General features: G+C 45.3%; 1 protein-coding gene and 5 non-coding genes across 6 annotated transcripts; all 6 read left to right on the plus strand.

The window, feature by feature from the left end:
- Positions 1–344: 344 nt before the first annotated feature.
- On the plus strand, positions 345–416 carry TRNAT-UGU (transfer RNA threonine (anticodon UGU)). The gene has a single exon. It is a non-coding gene; the product is annotated as a tRNA-Thr (tRNA).
- A 415-nt stretch (positions 417–831) lies between these two features.
- TRNAT-UGU (transfer RNA threonine (anticodon UGU)) lies at positions 832–903 on the plus strand. The gene has a single exon. It is a non-coding gene; the product is annotated as a tRNA-Thr (tRNA).
- Positions 904–1,312: 409 nt separating this feature from the next.
- On the plus strand, positions 1,313–1,384 carry TRNAT-UGU (transfer RNA threonine (anticodon UGU)). Its single transcript has one exon. It is a non-coding gene; the product is annotated as a tRNA-Thr (tRNA).
- A 414-nt stretch (positions 1,385–1,798) lies between these two features.
- TRNAT-UGU (transfer RNA threonine (anticodon UGU)) lies at positions 1,799–1,870 on the plus strand. The gene has a single exon. It is a non-coding gene; the product is annotated as a tRNA-Thr (tRNA).
- Positions 1,871–2,287: 417 nt separating this feature from the next.
- On the plus strand, positions 2,288–2,359 carry TRNAT-UGU (transfer RNA threonine (anticodon UGU)). Its single transcript has one exon. It is a non-coding gene; the product is annotated as a tRNA-Thr (tRNA).
- Positions 2,360–19,386: 17,027 nt separating this feature from the next.
- LOC147866597 (pentatricopeptide repeat-containing protein At5g39350-like) lies at positions 19,387–22,489 on the plus strand. The gene has a single exon (XM_087317032.1). It carries the CDS (start codon positions 19,428–19,430, stop codon positions 22,401–22,403), a length of 2,976 nt encoding a protein of 991 aa, XP_087173158.1. The 5' UTR covers positions 19,387–19,427; the 3' UTR covers positions 22,404–22,489.
- The last annotated feature ends 447 nt before the right edge of the window (positions 22,490–22,936 follow it).

A 22,936-nucleotide genomic window follows, 5' to 3' on the forward strand; every position in this document is an offset into this window, starting at 1 on the left:
TAAGTAGGCACATATTTCAATAATGTATTTTGTCATCTGTTTACAACACTTTCAATGTTCTAAAAAGCATCTTGTAAGAGCTTTTGTAGAAGGTTAAGTTCTACCCTTAGTGGGGGCATATGTTCAAAAGTATGTTTTTGTATACCTTGACGCATTGACTAATAAGGAAGAAGAAAGATTGTTGGTTTAGTCTTGCGTTCAATCCTCCATGGGGCAATTTGTCATGAAGAACGTAAGCGTGCAAACAATACCATATTATTAAGCTTGAACATCATAAAATGTCAACAACGAGTGCAATCTTAAATAAATCAACAAATACATAAAGACATCTATGAAAATCCATAGCCTCTATAGCTCAGTGGTAGAGCGCCAGTCTTGTAAACTGAAGGTCTTGAGTTCAATCCTCAGTGGGGGCATATGTCAACAAGTGTCTTCGCTTCTATAGCTCAATGGTCTTGTTAATTGAAATGAAGTCTTGAGTTCAATCCTGAGTAGGCGCATATTTCAATAATGTGTTCTGTTATCTATTTACAACACTTTCAGTTCTGTAAAAAGCATCTTGTAAGAGCTTTTGTAGAACGTTAAGTTCTACCCTTAGTGGGGGCATATGTTCAAAAATGGTTTTTGTATACCTTGACGCATTGACTAATAAGGAACAAGCAAGATTGTTGGTTGAGTCTTGCGTTCAATCCTCCATGGGGCCATATGTCATGAAGAACATAAGCGTGCAAACAATACCATATTATTAACGTTGAACGTCATAAAATGTCAACAACGAGTGCGATCTTAAATAAATCAACAAATACATAAAGACATCTACGAAAATCCATAGCTTCTATAGCTCAGTGGTAGAGCGTCAGTCTTGTAAACTGAAGGTCTTGATTTCAATCCTCAGTGGGGGCAACAAGTGTCTTCGCTTCTATAGCTCAATGGTATTGTTAAGTGAAATGAAGTTTTGAGTTCAATCCTAAGTAGGCGCATATTTCAATAATGTGTTCTGTTATCTGTTTACAACACTTTCAGTTCTGTAAAAAGCATCTTGTAAGAGCTTTTGTAGAAGGTTAAGTTCTACCCTTAGTGGGGGCATATGTTCAAAACTGTGTTTTTGTATACCTTGACGCATTGACTAGTAAGGAACAAGCAAGATTGTTCGTTGAGTCTTGCGTTCAATCCTCCATGGGGCCATATGTCATGAAGAACGTAAGCGTGCAAACAATACCATATTATTAACGTTGAACGTCATAAAATGTCAACAACGAGTGCGATCTTAAATAAATCAACAAATAGATAAAGACATCTATAAAAATCCATAGCCTCTATAGCTCAGTGGTAGAGCGTCAGTCTTGTAAACTGAAGGTCTTGAGTTCAATCCTCAGTGGGGGCATATGTCTACAAGTGTCTTCGCTTCTATAGCTCAGTCATCTTGTTAAGTGAAATGAAGTATTGAGTTCAATTCTATGTAGGGGCATACGTCAATAATGTTATGTCATCTATTGACAACACTTTCAGTGCTCTAAAAAGTATCTTGTCAGAGCTTTCGTAGAAGGTTATGTTCTACCCTTAGTGGGGAAATATGTTCAAAAGTGTTCTTTTGTATACCTTGACACATTGACTAATAAGCAACAAGCAAGATTGTTGGTTGAATCTTGCGTTCAATCCTCCATAGGGCCATATGTCATGAAGAACGTAAGCGTGCAAACAATACCATATTATTAACATTGAACGTCATAAAATGTCAACAACGAGTGCGATCTTAAATAAATCAACAAATAGATAAAGACATCTACGAAAATCCATAGCCTCTATAGCTCAATGGTAGAGCGGTAGTCTTGTAAACTGAAGGTCTTGAGTTCAATCCTCAGTGGGGGCATATGTCAACAAGTGTCTTCGCTTCTATAGCTCAATGGTCTTGTTAAGTGAGATGAAGTCTTGAGTTCAATCCTAAGTAGGCGCATATTTCAATAATGTGTCCTGTCATCTATTTACAACACTTTCAGTGCTCTAAAAAGCATCTTGTAAGAAAATTTGTAGAAGGTTAAGTTCTACCCTTAGGTGGGGCATATGTTCAAAAGTGTGTTTTTGTATACCTTGACGCATTGACTAATAAGGAATAAGCAAGATTGTTGGTTGAGGTCTTGCGTTCAATCCTCCATGGGGCCATATGTCATGAAGAACATAAGCCTGCAAACAGTAATATATTATTAAGGTTGAACATCATAAAATGTCAACAACGAGTGCGATCTTAAATAAATCAACAAATAGATAAAGACATCTACGAAAATCCATAGCCTCTATAGTTCAATGGTGGAGCGTTAGTCTTGTAAACTGAAGGTCTTGAGTTCAATCCTCAGTGGGGGCATATGTCAAAAAGTGTCTTCACTTCTGTAGCTTAGTGGCCTTGTAAAGTGAAATGAAGGTCTTGATTTCAATCCTAAGTGGGGGCATATGTCAATAATGTTTTCTATCATCTGTTGACACTTTCAGTGCTCTTAAAAGTATCTTGTCAGGTCTTTAGTAGAAGGTTATGTTCTACCCTTAGTGGGGGTATATGTTTAAAATTTTGTTTTTGTATACCTTGACGCATTGACTAATAAGCTGACGCGAAATATGCGGAATTTTACTTGGCCATAACCAAGTCTCAGATCGTGTCGTTTAGAATTGAATACCGAGAATGGGAATGGAGGTGAATACACGTACACACAAACAATATGAGAGAGGGTACACAATATGTTAACGTGGAATGCCCTAAATGGGAAAAACCACGGGAGCCCACAGACTCCAAACTATCACTATGTCAAAGAATACAACAGGGGGCACATAGGCAACGACCTCGTTGTCGTGAAGAAAACCGTCCACAAGCGGAATCGGTGCACCGGAGTGTAGGAACCGGCTCTTCATGCACGTGCGCCTTATGTTGTACATAGGAGATCCTAGGCAGGTAGATTCGGTAGGTAGGAAGTAAAGGGGAAACGGCTCCTTCCTTGCCTATAAAAGGAGGGAGACGAGGAGAGGCGAAGGATCGCGGAGAGTCGAGGACGAAGCGTTGTCGGTTTGTAGGCGAAGGCTTCTCTCTCTCTCTGGCTCGCAAACTCCGTGGCTGCTTTCTGTGCAGGGTTTCGGGAGGCTCGCGCTGCTCTAAGGAATGCCCGAGTGCTTCCGGCAGCACCTCCAACCTACTCTTTCCTCTCTGTGCGTTTACGAACAGGCATCGGCATCTGTCCGCCGGCCTGTTCGGTTGTAACAGACTTCGTGCTTCTTATTGTTTGTTTGTTAATATATATATTTACATACATTCGTGTCTCTCTGTGTCACTATCGCACTCGCGTCTCTGTGTCGAAGGGATGTGTCCCTGTGAATCTACTCGCACCTTGTGGGTCTCTTCCCCTCTCCTTTTCTCTCCTGCTCTTCGGTACAAGACCCCCGAGGTACCGCCTCGTTCCACGCATCCGCGAGGAATACCTCGACATCTTGGTGAATCGACGTGAAGGAGGCGGCAGAAGAGCAGAAGATGAAAGGGTCGGATCTTGCGGAGGCCATGGCTTCGGCCGTGGATCGGATATTGAGCGCACGCGAGGGCTCCGGCGCCCTCGACAGAGCCATTGAGGCAGTCGTCGGTAGGATCGGCCGGTTCAGCGGAAAGGATGCCACGAAGTATTTGGCGTCCTACGGGGCAGAAATGCTGATGCGGGACATTCCGAAAGAGAGGCGTCTTGCCGGGTTCCCTCGAATTGCGATGCCGAGCATCCATGCGGAGGTGCTCGAGGTACGGGCGGAGAGCCGTACCTGGGAGGAGTTCGAAGGCCGACTCCTAGAGAAATACGGGCTAGACGACGCACTCCGGGTTTCGAAACGGGACTTCATGGAATGGGTGGAGTTCCCCGGCAAGGGAAGAAACGCGTCGGCACTCCTTCGGGAGTTCGAAGAACGCTTTGTGCGCCTTTCAGCGCTTGACCGAACCGTTCTGGATACGAGCCGGGTCCTACTGTTCGTCAAGCCGATGGACGAGCGGGACCGGGATCAAGTCGGCTCCTTACTGGAAACCGAAGACGGGCTGACGACCGACTGGGCTGCGGTTAAGAGAGTCTGTGGCCGTTTCGACAAACGACGAGAATGGGCTGACAACGGGGCGGCTGTTGCGGGCTCTATCACAGCAAGGAGGCTTGAACCGGCACCACAAGGGCGAAGGGAAGAAACCCGGGAATGGCTCGAAACCGGTCCGGCTTCGACCGGCATGGTCAGTGGCTCGTCCGGAGGAGCAGCGCTGGAGGAGTTGACGCGGGCGATAAAGGATCTTCAGATCGCCCAGACTCGAAGGGAAGGCGGCGAACCGACTCGTGACCGACGGCCGGTAGCAGGGAACAGGTGCATGTGGTGCGACGAGGCCGGCCACATCCGGAAGGACTGCGGCGATTTCGTAGAAGCGTTTAGGAACCGGGTGGTGTACCTGTGGGAAGGCCGGGTGCACGCCGGCGACACCAGAAGGGCCCTAAACCGAAACGACGGGCGAGGAGGAATGAAGAGACTGATGGAAGAGGCAGCGGCCCAACACGAGGAGGCCATCCACTACTCGGCGTCGGCCGGCATTCGGGTCGGGGGCAGCGAGGCCTGAAAGGAGGGCAAAGACGGATTCTGGTCGGCAATGCTAGAAGTTCTTGCCGGCGCACGGCTAAGGAAAGATGAAACGGACCGCGTTGAGAGACGTGTCCGGGAAATAACCGGGTGGAGCGATCCGGTCGAAGAGAAGACGGGCTTCGTAGAAGCCGCCTGCCGGAACTATGAGGCTCTGGTAGAAGACAAACGAGTGGGGAAAGTCGGAGCGGCTGGGCCCTCACAATGGTACGAGACCCGATTCGGGCAACGACGGAACGATGCCGGTGGGTCCAGCTCGCAAGATAACCCCAGGAAGGGCGGATACCGACTAGGGACGGAAATAGAAAGGACTACGGACCTACGAAAGATCCTAGAAGAACGGATCCTCGACAGCAAAGTGGAGCTGTCATTGCGAGAGGTGCTAGGGATCGCCAAGAAGGAGTTCCACGACTCCATTGTGGACCTGGTGAAACGGAAGAGGCTGTCGACAGAGACGGAACCAAAAAGACCGGTGGAGGTGCGGACGACGCACATCGACGACATGGCGCTGGAAGATGAGTGGGCGGAGAGCCACTATTCGAGGCCGCACTGGGCCCAAGCGACCACGGAGACCCCGGTAAAGATCGGAGATGTTCAGGAACCGGTGGTGGCATTGGTGGACCACGGTTCGCAAATAAACCTGATGTCCATGGACTTCTATAAGAAGGGAAAGTGGCCAATCAACACCAAGCACGGGTGGAAGATACGGGCGGCGACGCGCGCCACCGAGGAACTGCACGGGGCCTGCCCGAACGTGCGAGTCAAGATTGGCGACGTCGAGATTGACCAGCACTTCTTCGTACAGGAGACGTCCTCGCACCCGGTCATATTAGGGGAACCATACATCACGGCGGCGCGCATGGAGACCAGGATGCTAGACAACGGTTCGGCCTACGCGAGGGTCAAAAGCCAGGACAGGCACCATTCGGTCCAATTTCTGACGGTGCGACCGAACCACGAGCGAAACCGCGAATCCCTCGGTAGCGAGAACCGGGAGGATTTTTAGAGAGGGTTGCCAAGGCGTGGGGCCGAGACAGTCCAGACACTCGGGAAAGACCCCACAGCTGTACAATAGAACCGAAACCGAAGATACCTTGTACGATAGGTAGGAAATTTTGCTTCTCCAACGACGGAGGGTGTGTAATGGTCGGCATCGTTGGCCGAGAAAAGGCAAGGGCGGAGGAGCGACTTCGAGCGTGCGGAGTTCTTGGCCCGGACGAGGAAATTAGCGGAGCCGTGGAGGCGGTCTCCTTCGACGACACCTTGGGGATGCTGAGGAAGGTAGCCGGAGAAGACCTTAACGAAGACCAGACGATACCGGTATGTTCCGAAGAGATGTACGAAGTCATCGCGGACTTCAGTCAAGGGCTCGAGTCGGATCGGATGGCCCGAGTTAGCACGAAGTACAAGACTGTGGACCGGAAGGTAAGGCCGGTCGCGGCACCCTTACCGGAGGGCAGCGAGTCCCGAATCAGAGGGGTGGCGTCGGACCCCAGTTTACGAGATCTGGCCTGCATAGGACACACCTTCACCGACGGGACGCTCCGGGAGCTCAAGATCGGTGGGGGCGGGTTCCTACTGCCGGCGGAGGAAGACCGGTTTCGGAGAATGCTCGGAAGGCACGAGAAAGCCTTCACATTCTCACCGGAAGAGATCGGGTGCGTAGACCCGACGATCGTGGAGCCGATGGTAATATTCACGGTACCGCATGTGCCGTGGAATCTCAAGCCGATTCCGGTACCGAGAGCTCACATCCCGAAGTTGATGGAGCTATTGAGGCAGAAAGTAGATATGGGCATTCTCGAACCGTCGAGTGCCCCATACTCGAACCGATGGTTTACCGTACCAAAGAAAAACGGAACGATGCGCTTCATTCAAGACCTGCAGCCGGTCAACAGAGTGACCATTCGGAACGCAGGAATCGGACCGACCATAGACGAGTTCGCGGAGGCCTTCGCCGGAAGGTCGATTTACTCGGTCGGTGATCTATACTCGGGGTACGACCAGTTCCAGCTAGCCGTGGAGAGCAGAGACATTACGACGATGCGAACTCCCCTCGGCCTAGTGCGAATGTGTACCTGCCACAAGGAGGGACCAACTCGGTGGCCCACATGGTGAATGCAATGAACAAGGTACTGAGGGATTGCATCCCGGACATCACCAATGCATTTCTAGACGACATCCTGATCAAGGGGTGCCCGGTGGAAGAGAAGGACGCAACACTCGGACCAGACGGATGTCGGCGATTCGTGGCAGCACACATTGACGACTGCGAGAAGGTGCTACAAAGGCTAGAGGATGCGAGGCTCACCTTCTCCGGGGAGAAATCGGCCTTTGGGCAATCAGAAATCCTGGTGGTCAAACACCTATGTGGACCATATGGCCGGAAGCCGTCTCCGGCAAAGGTAGAAGCCATCTCCGCGATGAAGGCCGATTGTAGCTCGGTTACGGAAGTTCGGAGGTTCCTGGGGGCATGCGCGTTCTACCACATATGGATCCCGCATTACGCCCACGTTGCGGAGCCGCTATACGGGTTGCTGAAAAAGGGGCGAAAATTCGAGTGGCGAGACGAGCACACGGAGTCGGTCCGGAAGCTAAAGGAAGCTCTTGCGGCAGCACCGGCGCTCCGGAAGGCTGTCTACGAGAAGGGTACCCCGGTATACATAACGGTGGATACAAGTCCGACCGGGATCAGATGGGTCGTCAACCAAGAAGACGAGGACGGCATTCGGTTCCCGATCCGATTCGGCGCGAGGGTCCTCAGTGAGCGACAGCGAGGGTACGCCCAGGTTAAACGCGAACTCTAGGGTATCGTTTCGGCGATAAAGGCTGACAAAGACTACTTGATCGGGACAGAAGTGATTATCGAGACGGATTGCCTACCAATTCTCGGCATGGTTTCTGGATGCGCTACACTGGACCTGGCGATGCTCAGGTGGATAGCGTACATCAAGTCCCTGGATCCGGAAATACGGCACATTTCCGGAAAGGACAACGCCATGGCCGACATGCTTTCGAGGGCGAGGTTTGATGACGAGGGCGGCATAGTTTCGGAGGACGAAGAAGTCGGCGTGGACTTCTTCGAGGCGGCGTACGTGACGACCGATGGGACGAGCACTCTGGCACTTAACGACTTCGACGAGAGCAAGTACGACGGCGAGTGGCTCCAGATCGGTGGATTTTTGAGGACAATGACGCCGGATGCGTCATGGACGAAGGACGAGGCCAACAGGATCCGGAAGAAAGCTTACCGATTATTTCTCCGGGACGGATACTTATGGAAGCACCCGAAGAAGAGGAACGGCGTCCCGCTCCGGGTGGTGGCGATGAAGGAAGATCAGGAGGAGCTGCTGACGGCTTACCACGACAGCCCTTGGGCTGGTCACCGTGGAACGTGGGCCACGTTCGAGAAGATAAAGGGGAAGTACTGGTGGCCGGGACTGTACCGGGACATGCATCGGTTCCTGACAACTTGCGAAAGCTGTCAGATGCACTCCGTAGTCCGACATCGGGACGAGCTTCACCCTACGTACCCTCCAACCATCCACTTCAAATGGATGGTAGACCTGGTGACGATGCCGATGGGAGTAGGACAAATGCGGTATCTGGTCCTGGCTCGGGAAGATCTGACGAACCAGGTAGAAGGCCGAGCCCTTCAGAACAAAACGACCGCGGTCGTATGTCGGTTCTTGATCGAGGACGTGATATGCCGGTACGGGTGCGTCAGGAAGATCGTGGCTGATCGCGGGGAGTTGGACGCCGAAGAGGCCGAGGAGCTGTTCGACCGGCTAGGAGTCAAGCTCTCGCTTACCACTGCGTACAATCCGGAGGCGAATGGGAAGGTGGAGTGCGGACACGGACCGATCGTCAAGGCGTTAGTTCGGGCATGCGGAGGTCAAGTCGAGAACTGGCCGCGGCTGTTGCCTTACGCGTTGTGGGCAGACCGAACTACGCACAGTTCGGTAACCGGATTCATGCCGGCAGAGCTCATGTTTGGGCAGAAGCCGATCATGTCGATGGAACGTACGATCTCCTCATGGGCAACCGTGGACTAGAGAGACAAGATGAGCCGGGAGGAACTGTTGACGGTGCGCATACGGCAGCTCGAGCGAAGACCGGAGGACGTGGAGCAGGTTGCGGAAAAGCTTCGGGTGGCAAGGACGAGGAACAAAGCCCGGTTCGACTGGACGCACCGGCTCCGACCGAAGAAGATCGAGGAAGGCGACTGGGTGCTAGTCGACGACAGCAGCCTCGACAACCAGCACCGAGCGACACGAAAGTTCGCGAGAAGGTGGTTCGGGCCTTACGTGGTACAAAGCGCCAACGACAACGGGACATACCATCTGGCGGAACTCGACGGCACGAGAATGGCGATACCGGTAGCTGGGAAGCGGATCAAAGCGTTCAAGAAGCGTCACGACGACGAGCCGGATCCGGATAACCTGGACTGGGACGACGAACGATCCGAAACCGACGAAGAACCGACGGGCGGGGAATAAAGGCTGGACCGGTTTTCTCTGTCCCAACTCAATTTGGCGCATGCCGGTGGATGCGCGGTTAGGTGGGGGCGGATGTCGTGAAGAAAACCATCCACAAGCGGAATCGGTGCACCGGAGCGTAGGAACCGGCTCTTCATGCACGTGCGCCTTATGTTGTACATAGGAGATCCTAGGCAGGTAGATTCGGTAGGTAGGAAGTAAAGGGGAAACGGCTCCTTCCTTGCCTATAAAAGGAGGGAGACGAGGAGGGGCGAAGGATCGCGGAGAGTCGAGGACGAAGCGTTGTCGGTTTGTAGGCGAAGGCTTCTCTCTCTCTCTGGCTCGCAAACTCCGTGGTTGCTTTCTGTGCAGGGTTTCGGGAGGCTCGCACTACTCTGAGGAATTCCCGAGTGCTTCCGGCAGCACCTCCAACCTATTCTTTCCTCTCTGTGCGTTTACGAACAAGCATCGGCATCTGTCCGCCGGCCTGTTCGGTTGTAACAGACTTCGTGCTTCTTGTTGTTTGTTTGTTAATATATATATTTACATACATTCGTGTCTCTCTGTGTCGCTGTCGCACTCGCGTCTCTGTGTCGAAGGGCCGTGTCCCTGTGAATCTACGTTCGCACCTTGTGGGTCTCTTCCCCTCTCATTTTCTCTCCTGCTCTTCGGTACAAGACCCCCGAGGTCCCACCTCGTTCCACGCATCCGCGAGGAATACCTCGACATCGTGCTCACACTCTTCGCCTGGCGGCGGTTTCAACTGAGAATCACTCTGAAGACCTCACTAAGATGCAAATTGAGCATCGCAAGAGTTGCATGCCACGAGTTATGCAAGATCGTAAAGAAGGGCATCACGCCTTTTACCGAGATGGGCGAGTGATCATAAATGATCGCACTACTAATTGACGGCGTGTGGCCCAAGTGACAGAAAATGCACTTAGGATGACCTTATGGAATTGTAACGGCGCACTCTAGACACACCCTGCCCGCCTAGAGGAGATATTAAAGGTATCAGATATACTTTTCTTGGTAGAAACACACCAAAGCCCAAATAGAGGACTCCCACGGGTCGAAGGATTCCGTTGGGAGTCCGCTTTTAGACAAACCTCATGTCGACACACTACCAGGGGATCTGGAGGTGTCGCGATATTGTTTCGTAGAGAGCTAAATAATAGGATAGAAATTCTGAGGACAAACCCAAAAGCTCGTTTTATGTGGGTGAAAGTCGCCACAAGCAAGGACCAGGCAGTATGTTTCGCCATTTGTTACTTTCCCCCAAAAGGATCTCGTTATAATATTGTTGGCTCGGCGAGATTAGTCGATGAAGGAATGCCACATGGGCCTTCCCCATACGAACCTCTATCAGATGACATAATCTGATATTCTTCCCAAGGAGAAGTATTCCTTGTAGGATACTTCAATGCAAGAACCCAATCCCGACAATGCACAGTATTTCAGATGAATAGAAACCTAGGAATGGTAAATGTCGATCCTTTAGACATAGGCACCACACGTAGATCAGAGGATCAAGGTGCAGACGCCACGAGCTTGGCAGTCGGCACCGGATGGTCATATATAATGGTTTAGCCAAGTGGCCGGGCTCAGAAGAGCTCACATGTTTCCCACATAGAGGAGGGGAAAGCACAGTTCATTATCTAATAGGACGCCTTGAAGCTAACCACATGATTAACTCCTTCCGGGTGGCCCCATGCCCTATTGGTGCAGACCATAGTTTCTTATACTTTGAGCTAAAATGTGATATCTCTAAGGTCACCAACTCTAGTCAACCACGTCATCACACCACAAGACATTTCACACATGAGCTCTCTGACATATACTCTCAACATGTTCAGGCCCATCTGTCCTCCCTTGATCCCTCCCTACTTTTAGAAAGCCTTAGTACGAAACTCACACACATCCTTCACTCCGCAACGACTAGTAGTTTCCCATATACAAAATACTCAAATCAAGGTAAATCAGGATCTATGCCACAAAATAAATGGTATGATGAGGATTGTAGGGACTTACATAGACAACTTACAATATCACAACTCAATGGTAGTATTACCTCAATACAAGCTCACAAAGAAATGCTCAAGATGACACGTCGTAAGAGACAGGTGTGGGAGGCATCCCAATATTGGGAACTCTACCATATGCTCATGAGTAGCGATTGCGCCACGGCATGGAAGAGACTACGAGAGCCAAGACCACAAACACCCATCGAGGATCTCGAAACTTGGCACACATATACAGAGAGACTTTACCAAATCCCAAACCAACCACCCATTCCAATGCCTTCCACACCCCGACCTACCACGGGGTCATAAAGAAATTACAACATAGGAAGTCCATGGACCACACAGGATTGCGAGCAGAACACATTATATATGCGAGAGAGTGCCTAGCTCCCTTGCTAACTCTAATCTTCAATCGTGCCCTTGCGGAGGGTTTTCCACCACATTGGACTATGAACACAGTGGCCCCCATACATAAAGGGGGGGACCCCATGGACCCAAATACATATAGGACCATTATGATAGGTCATACCCTTGCTAAATTATATGGTGCAGTAATGGAAGCAGAGCTTAGCGATTATATGGAGACCCTAAATCTTCGTGCACTTGAACAACCTGGCTTTAGACGAGCCTTCTCCACCATTGATCATATCTTCACACTTAAATGCTTAATTGACCAAACTAAGGCTCGCAAGAAGAAATTATATTGTTGTTTTGTAAACTTCTGCAAGGCCTTTGACACAATACCTAGAGAGCGGTTGTTTGATAGGCTTAAAAGCTTGAGGATACCAGATGACATGGTTTGGGCCATCTACGCACTATATGAACAAGTGACCGGGTGTGTCCGATGCCCAGGTGGCCTATCCAATTGTTTCACTAGCACTATTGGTGTAAAACAAGGTTGACCCCTATTACCGACACTTTTTGGGTCTACATTGATGAGATCACAGATTTTATTGCTCGTAAGGGAGGCAATGGAGTAATCCTTGGGGATACGCAGGTTCGTATCTTGCTCTATGCAGATGACATAGTTTTGCTCTCTGAATCCGAACACAACCTACAAAGGCACCTTAATGCCTTAGATGACTTTTGTGCACAACGAGGATTGGTAGTGAATCTAGGGAAAACTAAAGTCCTTATCTTCCACACATTGGCCCAAGTTAGAGCCAAGTGTCACCTAACTATCTCCCATAGCCCAATTGAGGTGGTTGGATCATACATCTATCTCAGAGTCACTTTCAGTGCTCGCTCAGGTAAATTCTCGATGACACAGGCAACAAAGGATAGACTTACGAGAGGACATGCATCCCTGTCACTCCTAGAGAGACAATGCCACCAAGCATACTTTCAAGAGCCACGGACTAAAGGGTGGCGCTTTGACTCATTAGTGACCCCCTCCCTCATGTATGCATCAGCGGTTTGGGCTCCAAGATTACCATCTTTCATGTGGACGAAATTAGAGAGACCATTGGTGATGATGTTATCACGCCAACTCCGAAGCAAATCAATAGTACCACATGACATTATTAGGGCTGAGTTCACATTACCCCCAATGTTAATAGAGGCGCTTTTCCAACTTGTATCTTTCTTCATAGGATACATAGCCAACCACATGATAGAATATCTCATCGAGCCTTTAAGGCCTCTCGATCATTGTATGAGTCCAGTTATACTAGCTCATGGTATGGCATGATGGTGAGTTGGCTTCTTGTGAATGGTCTAGACATTAATAACCTACCTCCCCTTAGGTACAACCACACGATTGATAACACTTTAATCTCTCATGAGGACCGCAATAAAGTAATATGCCAAGACATATGGCAAATTTACACTTGGTATAAATGGATCACCCCATGAGAGCCACTCCCATCTAAAATGTTGTACGATAAGGAACACTTCATGCACTTCTCTGAGTTAGGTTTTATCACGTGGCCAAAATATCTAGGTGTATTCTTACCACATGCACCAAGGGTTGCCATTGGAAAACTTAGAATATCATCTCACCAACTTGAGATTGAGAATGGTCGTACTAATGGAGTCCCTAGGGAGGAAAGGATATGTAGGTTATGTCACATAGAGATAGAGGATGAGTATCACTTTACATGCAAGTGCCCAATCTACGCCGAGATAAGGGAAAAATACCAAGACATACTTGGTTCCTCTCCCTACCTCCCCAAACTATTAGATATTCTAGATATAAAGAAATTAGGCAAATACATTCTAGAGCTAAAACAACACAGAGAGAATAAGTTACAAAATGTTGACAATAATGTTGTTAATGTTCACCAACATGTAACAAATGAAGTTTTTCAGGAACAGGGGGAGCCAATAAATGTTGACACACTTGCACCACTCGGCCTTTCCCTTGATGAGGCAGAAAACCAAAGAAGAACCAGACGTCCTCAGGTGCCAGGTTTCAAAGCAACTCAACGTGGTGTGGAAGCAATAATGAAAATAAGGGAACGTGAGTTACACCGCCTAGAAGCCATGGCTAGGGCACTCTCTACATTGGAACCACGGGTCACACCCACATCAAAACCCTTTCACCCCCCACTTCTTTTTGAGAGGCTTGGGTGGAAATAAAATTAGGATTGGTGTAAAGTCACTTCCTTTATTGAGTATACCACGTATTGTACACTACTAGAACTCTTTTAGCTTAAGTTCTATATTTACTTTATTTTATTTTAGTTATGATGACTGGATAAATACTCATTTTGTTGTAAACCAATTGTCTCATGGGCCAAATTTGGCCTTAGAAGACGTTAATATCTCTCTCTCTCTCTCTCTCTCTCTCTCTCTCTCTCTCTCTCTCTCTCTCTCTCTCTCTCTCTCTCTCTCTCTGTACAATAGTTACAACTACAACGCAAAGAATGACCAACTACACAAAATCATACTCATAAGTGTTTGCCCTAGGTCATATTTATACTAATATGACATTAGGACTATTTATAGGTATAGCCCAAATGGACTCTCAGAAACATATTTACCTATATGTCCCTTCATCCGGTGAGAGGTTCTCACCGGGCCTGCATCATCCGGTTCTCACCAGGTCTTCCTTGCCGGGTACTCATCATCCGGTTCTCACTAGGTCTTCCTTGCCGGATACTGATCATCCAGTTCTCACCAGGTCTTCCTTGTCGGGTACTCATATCCCATCCGGAGGGACCAAAATCCTAACAAACTCCCCCTTCACTCCGGCATGGGATGCCTCGTCAATCCGATCCGCTTCCGGCATGTGTCAAGACTAAGAGAGAGAAAGAGAGAGAAAAAGAGATAGAGAGATAATTGAAAGAGAATTATTATATTGAAGCGTAAAATGGATTACAAAGAGTAGGCTACAAAATGGCGTTGAACCAATTTAGGTTTGGGATGGGTGGTAGATCCCTATTTATAAGTAATAGAGAACTCTCTAGAATATTCTAGGTTATCCTAGAATGTAGAGTAATCTAGAAGATCTCTAGAGTATTCTAGAAGGTTCTAGTGGTATAGAACACTCTAGAATATTCTAGGTCATTCTAGAATGTAGAGTAATATAGAATATTCCTATGATATTAGATTTCATATTCTAGAGACTATACATATAAGAATATTAATACAATGGTTAAGGATTTGACATGTGTACAACAAGGTCGTGGGTTCAAATCCTTAGTGTCATGATAACAGTCACATCATGCATCGAAAGGATCATGACAGCATGCATCCAGCTTGTCGGATGTCAGCACCTTGGCCAGCATATCCGACCCGTTCTCCTCCGTGTGGATCTTCGTCAGCACGAACTCTCGATCTTCTACTCACCCCCGGATCTAGTGGTACCTGTGTTGGATGTGCTTCATTCTGGAATGGTATGTCGCGTTCTTTGCAAGGTGGATGGCACTTTGACTGTCGCAGTAGAGCCGGTATTCCTCTTGCCGGATCCCTAGCTCTCCGTTGAAGTCCTTCATCCACAATATTTCCTTGCCGACTTCCACAACTGCCATGTACTCCGCCTCCGTGGTTGACAACGCGACCGTCTTCTACAACCTTGACTACCACGAAACAACTCCCCCTTTATATGTCATAACATATCCCGATGTTGACCGGCTGGTATCCGCATCAGCCGACATATCCGAATCGGTGAAACCGTCAAGTTGAGGTTTACAATAGCCGAATCGGAGACACATACTTGAGGTGCCTTTCAAATACCAAAGTATCCATTTTACCGCATTCTAGTGCTCCTTGCCGGGATTGCTCATAAACCGGCTCACCACTCCAACTGCATATCCGATATCCGGTCGGGTACACACCATTGCGTACATTAAGCTCCCAACGATAGAGGCATATGGTATCTTCATCATAACCTGCAATTTGCCGGGAGTGTCGATCCGACCGGTTTCGCATCTGACATGTTGAACCGTTGAAGCACCTTTGTCACGTTGTCGTGAAGATTTCCGGCTACAGTGTGAAACTGGGGTGGAATAGGGCAAGTCGGTGGTGTGCAACACGTGCACATGTATAGTAGGAGACAACGTATAGAATAAAGGGGTGGCTTTGTCCCACATTGTAACGCCCTCCCCTCCTTGGTCTATAAAAGGGAGGGAGGGTCCCTTGTTGAGGGGTTGCCCATTTTGTGTCGTAAGGGTATACCATTTTGTGAAGGGTCTTTCTTTTGTTACGAGTTTCTAGGGTTAGTAACTTCTTTTTCTTCTTCTCCTTCTTGAGAAGTTGGGCGCGACAGCCATGGCGGCGAAGCTCTGTTAGGGTTAGCTTCTTTTCTTCTAAGCGTAGCTCGACTCGAAGTCGGGGTTGTATCTTTCCCCTTGTAATATATACATACATATCTGTTTGCGCATATTGGTGTCTCTGGTGGTGTCGGGTGCATAGCCCTCCTTTGTTTCATGTACATAAGAGTCGGTGTAGCACACGTGCTCCCTCTCTTTCTCTCACTCTCTCTCTCGTGTTCGGATGCCTCTAGTACGTGTCCAGAGTCGGTTTTCTACTTAAATACATTTAGAATTTGAAACACATCACCTCTATAGCTCAGTGGTAGAGCGTCAGTCTTGTAAACTGAAGGTCTTGAGGTCAGTCCTCAATGTGTGCAAATGTCAATGAGTGTGTTCTTGTATCTTTTTAGGGTTTGAGAGTTCTACAAAACAAAAAGCAAGATCTTTTGGTAGAAGGTTGATTTCAGTCCCTAGGGCAACTGATCTCAATAAATGTGGTATTCTATCCCTTAATGCTTTGAGTGTTACTCAAAGCCACGATTAAGATATTTGGTTGAAGGTTGATGTCAATCCTTAGTGGAGGCTTATCTCAATCATCTCTATAGACGTCAAAACGATAATATCCCTTGAGTGTCATGTTGCTCGTTGAGGGAAACTCAATACACCATGTAAGCATAAGGCTAAGCACATGCTGAAAAGGTAATTCAATGGTGCATGTTAAAAGAGTTAATGTTATTTTTATCCTAAAAGAGAGCTCATTTTTGGGTCTATTACTGTGGGGATTCGTACGTCTTGACTTCATCAACAAACAGAGTTGTATGGTAGTGAATAAAGAGACGCAGAGGAAGTTGTATTACGTGCAGAACTATAATTGATCATGAGATAGGTTTTTCATAGTTTTTCCTATGATGAGTATGCTCAGGTTATTTATGAAAGGAACGAGTGTATGAATTGCATTATTCAATTCTACGGTGTGTTATCATTTGACCACTTCAAATAAAGCGGTAAAGTGTGAACACACTAGGGCCTACCGTTTTTCTGCCTATATAAGGAGACTAGCTACCTTCTTCTCAAGGGGAGGATTGACTTATGTTGAGACTATGATAGTGTGGCTATGGCTCTTGTTAGCTAAGGACGTGTGATCCTTGCAGAACCCTCAACGGTATGGGACATCGAGGAGGTTCAAGTCTATCTCACGTCGTTGCTACGGGATGGTTGACAAGTGGTTGACACCCCTCTTCCTTTCTTTGGTCAATACATCCTTATATTTTGCTTGATTAAATAGTTAGATTGTAACATGCCGAAAGTTGAGGATATGCCCCCAACATTGTTCTTTCTTTTAATCTCATCACTTTATGGAAACGAAAGGCTTTCAAAACTATGTAACCCATGTAATTTGATTTACATTGCCAAATATGTTATAACGCCACGAGATTTATATTTGAAAATCTCTTAGAATATTCTTATACTTTCATTTTTAGTTTTATTTGTATCTTCTAGCTTGAAACCATAAGTGATGTTGCTCCAAGGAAGATACAACTAGGGAATATGAGAAACTATGAATTTCCTAATGGTCTTAAGTTCGATCATTAGTAAGTTGTGTTTCAATAACACCATACCTTCATATTATGCGTTTCTTGGAAGTTATTTGTTTCAAGATAGTTCAAGTCACAATTGATACATGAAGTCAATCACTTAGAAATGGTCTCATAGAGTGGGGGAAACCATTAAACTAATCACTTACGAAGTAGAGGAAGAAAGAGCCATGTTGCTAGCAATGTTATCATAGAACTTACTCATCGTAATTATAATTTGAGATGGGCAAACATAATATTGACTACTCAAAGTGAATGACAATGCATGTTGTAGTGGCAACAATTTTAGGAGTATCCGAGAAAGAAAAAATTCCTCAGCGTTCATAGCATTCAACAAGAGGAGTAGTTGAAGTACACCTACTCCCTGTGGAGCGAGAGTCAATGTGTGACATGGATAAGGAGTTACTTTCTTCAGGCCTCAATGGAGTAATTGAATTACAATATGCCATTATTGATAGGCCCCATACAAAAGCAACACCGCATACAACCAACGAATTCCACAAACTAATGGTGAATGCTAGAGAAACAAGCAAAACCACAACCCGTGGTGGGTTATATATACTTGACGATGAAGAAAATTAGGGTGGAGGCATGCCTTCAGAGTATGAGAGAACAAACAAGGAACCAAAACAAAGTCTCACAAGAGACAAAAAGAGTCAATAATGCCTTGGATCAATGAGAACATGAGACAATAACCCAACTTCCAAATAGCACCTAGGAACAAATATAAAAGGGTAAGAGTGGAATTGGAGCATTCCATGCAACTCTATAGGTAGCAAAGAGGACATCGATGAAAGGCACAAAGATGAAGATCTTCCATGATAGATGCCCCACATATAGATGTGAAGGGGATGTATGATGCCCCACATACATATGCATCCTCACCAATTGAAGATTTGGATCAAACCGAACTGCGAAACTACAGCTTAACAACTTAACGCTTTAAACGGTTCGGTTTAAACGGTTTGAAATCGTTGTTAAAACGTTTTTATGGTTTGATGCTTTAGGGTTGTCAGTTGATTATCATTATAATATATATTTTTAAATAATCTTTTCATTTTTAAGCCTAATTCTCACATTTTAGGAAAAATCTTTAAAATTTTGAAAAATTAAAATTTGCAAATAATGAAAATTTTTGAAATTTATAATTGAAGAATTGAAATTTGACTTAATTTGAAAACTAAACCAAACCACGGAACCACGGTTTTAACAGTTAAATGGTTTAACGATCTTGACTTTTGTAACGGTTCGGTTTAAATGGTTTCGTGGTTCGGTTCAGTTCAAGTTTCAAAAAAAACAATTTAACGGTTCGTTTTAAACTAGTTTGGTTTTGACACTCTCCTAGGGAACCAAACCAAAGCATTGCTTATTGTTAGATTTGGTGAGTCCAGCAAACCCTGGAGATGGCCGAGCCCTAGCAATGGGCGCGGTTCGGTTCGGTTTCAAGGCAAAGAAACGAAACTGAACCGAAATTGAACCGTTTATTTAAAACAAAAACCAAACCAAACCGTTTATGAACTCTCAGTATTGAAACCAAGCCGAACCATTTAATAAAAAATTTTAAACCTAACCACTTAAATTGAACTAAGTAAACATCTAAATAAACAAAAATACATTAAATTAAATAAGCATTTAGGTTAAATTTATTAAATCAATAAACTATTAAGGTAAAACAAAAGTTAACCAAAAACCTATAAACCCGAGTTTTAGAACCGAAACCAAACTGATTATCGAAAATCCAAACCAAACTAAACCATTAAACCAATAAACTGTTAAACCATGGCTTAACGGCTCAGTTCGGTTTGAGCCGAAACCGTGCCCATTGCTACCAAGCCCGAAGATTTTTGGACATGATGAAGGAGGGGCAATTTTGAGAATTTTGGAGAAACATGGAGGAGGAGGGGTATTTTGAGGAATTTTGTGAAAACCTTTGTTAGCATATGTGAAGCAGCAGGGAACAAGTAAAAAAAAAAAGCTCTTCTGTTGAGAAGAAGCAGACAGGGTATGCTCAGACAATGCTCTAAGAAGAATAACCCAACACAGAAAATCAATTGTTTCTCCTCCTCCTCCATTGAAAGAGGTGCTCGGCATGAAGAACCTCTGCAACCTAGGCCTTGCTATGCCCCCCTCCCAAAGAAACAGAGTCATTTGGTTCCACTATTTCTGCACATGGATCAGTCCAGGATGAGGAACTTGCAGGGAAATCCTGATTCCTCCACTTATGCAAGCCTCATTCGATCTGTCACTCTCTCTAAATCCTTATCAGAAGCACATCGGATCCATGAAGAGATACTCCGTTCAGGCATTCTCCATGGAAATAATATCCTTTTCATTGCTAACCTTCTCATCAGAATGTATGCTCATTGTGGAGATCTTTCCATCTCTGTTTCTATATTTTCCGAAGTCTTCATTAAGGATGTGTTCACATGGAATATCATGATTTCTTCATTTCTATTACATGGAGAATACCGACAAGCCATATCTCACTTCAATCAGATGATGATCCAGGGTATTATTCCTGATAAATGTAGCTTCGTTAGTGTTCTGTCAGCTTGTGTGAACGAAGAAACCTTAGATGAAGGTAAGCAAATACATAACCAAGCCTTTTCACTTGGTTTTAATGAAGATTTGCGAGTGGGTACTTCATTGCTTGAAATGTATAGAAGATGTGGTGATATTGACCAGGTTTTGTTTAGCTTCAGTAGAATGCTGGATAAGGATGTATTCTCATGGAGTGCTGTGATTTCTGCATGTGCGAACTATGGGAAATGTCAAGATTCTATGTCTTATTTCCAACAAATGATTCAAGAAAGTATCTTTCCCGATGAAGTGATATTTTCAAGTGTCCTTTCATCATGTCATGGTTCAGAATTTTTACCAAGTGGAAAACGGATACATGCTTGCATAGTTGGGAATAATTATGATTTAGATATTGTCTTGGGAACTTCTTTGATTAACATGTACAGCCGATGTGGAAACATACATAATGCATATAGCATGTTTAAGAAACTACCTAAGCGAGATACCATATCATGGAATGCTATGACTGCTATGTTTGTGAAACATGGCTTACATAAAGATGCCCTAAAGCTTTACAAAAAAATGATGCAAGAAAAGGTGAGTCCAGACCGTGCTACTTTTGTGAGTCTTCTCGAAGCATGCTCCATGCAAGAGTTGTTGAATGGTGGCATGAAGTTGCATAGAGATATCATGTTTATCGGATTTGATTCAGATATTCTTGTGAATACATCTCTTATGAACTTGTATTCAAGGTGCAACAACCTGAAACATGCATGGAAGGTTTTTGAAACAATTGCTATTCATGACATTGTTTCATGGAATGCTATGATTGATATTTGTGCTCAACATGATCAAAGTGAAGATGCTCATCAACTATTTGGAGAGATGCAAAATAATGGTCTTGTTCCCAATAAGGTGACCCTTCTAAATATGCTCCAAGCATGCACAAATGAGATAGGTTTCTCTCAAGGCACCCATATACATAATGATATTGTGGCCAGATCATTAGAACTGGATTTGGTTGTTGCAACTGCCCTTGTTACCATGTATGGAAAATGTAATAGCTTGGAAGATGCATGGGAGTTGTTCACAAGGATACCTGCGAGGAACTTGATTTCATGGAATTCAATGTTAGCATCTTATGCACAACATGGTAGAGTTGAACAAACTTTTGCATTGTTTGAACAAATGATCTTGGAAGGAGATTTGCCAAATAAGGTAACTTTCCTGAGCATGCTTTCTTTGCATCAAAGTAAACTGTGTGTATCTCTAGTTGGCCGATTGCATTCTTTCCTTTTAAGCATTGGGCTTGACAAGGATGTTTCTATTGGAAATGCTTTGATATGTATGCATGGGAGGTGTGGCAATCTTAAGGCTGCAAGTTTAGTATTTGATACATTGTCTGAAAGGGATGTAGTTTCTTGGACGGCTATGATGTCGGTGTATTGTCAAGAAGGGCTCCATAAGGATTGCCATCTTCTTTTTGAACAAATGCAAAGGCAAGGAATTACAGTTGATAAAATAGCCTTTGTCATAATGATCAATGCATTTTCCAATGCTGCAACTCTACATGAAGGCAAAATGATACATTCACATGTTGTTCAAAGTAATTTGGACTCAATAATTGATGTATCAAATGCCTTAGTCAATATGTATGGAAAGTGTGGAAGCCTTGAGGATGCATTCCAAACGTTTGATGAAATGCAAACAAAGAGCAAACAGACCTACATCAACATTTTATCGACATGTGCGAACTTGGTTGCCCTTTCATATGGGAAACAAATACATCATGAAATGATGCAAAAGGGTTTTTTGTTGAATGGACTCTTAGGAAATAATCTTATCAATATGTATGGGAAATGTGGCTGCATTCTTGATGCTCAAAGAGTGTTTGATAAGATGCAAGATAAGGATGTAATATCTTGGAGTACCATGATTTCAACATATGCTCAAAATGGACAAGGGAAAAAAGCATTGGAGCTGTTTGATTGTATGAAGCGTGACAAAGTATGGCCAAATGAGGTGACCTTTCTTGGTGTTCTTTCGGCTTGTAACCATACTGGGTTGATAGATGATTGCTACCATCACTTTATGTCAATGAATGAAGATTATGGAATTTCACCACTAGAGGATCATTACACTTGTGTTATTGATCTCCTTTCAAGGTCAGGACGACTAGATGAAGCGGAGAATACGATACTCAAGATGCCTTGTGAAAGTAGGAGTATTCCCTGGATGGCCTTACTTGGGGCTTGTTTATTTCAGGTAGATGTGGCCAGAGCAGAACGTGCTGCTAATGAAATTTTCTCACTTGAGCCCAAGAATCCAACACCATATGTGATGCTAGCAAATGTGTATGCAAGTGCAGGGAGGGAGGATGATGCTACAAAAGTGCTCAGTAAAATGAAACAAAAGGGCCTTTATCATGCTTCTAGCCCAGATTTGATTGGAAATGTCTAAAAATGCCTTTGAAATTCTTCTTTCAACTCTATGCATTCAGAGTTTGGAAAGCTCAGTAGAAATTCTTCTAGATTGTGGAAAATGTATTAAGAACATTTTTAGAAATTCTTCTTTCAACTCCATGTACATGTACGGAGTTTGGAAAAACTCAGCAGAAAGAAATACAAATCAAGAACAAAATGCCCTTATAAAATTGGGACTTAGGTGATTGCTTTTAAGATTTAGTTCACACCTCATTTTCAAGTAAATTCTAATATGTTTTTGGTCAAATGTTTGGTCTTACAATCTATACACCCAAAGCCTTCTCTTAAAATCTTTATCAGTACACAATTTGGAAAATAAAAACAAATCTTTATGCACAACAAATTGATCCTCAAGTGTCCAATCAACTTTTTTGATGGCACAAACTATCTCATAACCAAAGAAAGAATTGCACTGGAGATTGATGAACATAAATTTTTTTATTAGCTTTAATCAGATACGAAGATTAGTAATAGAAATACAAAAGATTAGGACTAGGGTTTATGCCTTCA

Source organism: Azolla caroliniana, unplaced genomic scaffold (assembly GCF_043228905.1).
Source record: "Azolla caroliniana isolate FFs.n. ecotype wild unplaced genomic scaffold, voAzoCaro1.0.p SCAF_3, whole genome shotgun sequence".
Lineage (NCBI taxonomy): Eukaryota > Viridiplantae > Streptophyta > Polypodiopsida > Salviniales > Salviniaceae > Azolla > Azolla caroliniana.

Coding starts and splice junctions, on each gene's coding strand:
- LOC147866597 (XM_087317032.1), top strand. CDS start 19,428: ATGCTCAGACAATGCTCTAAGAAGAATAACCCAACACAGAAAATCAAT.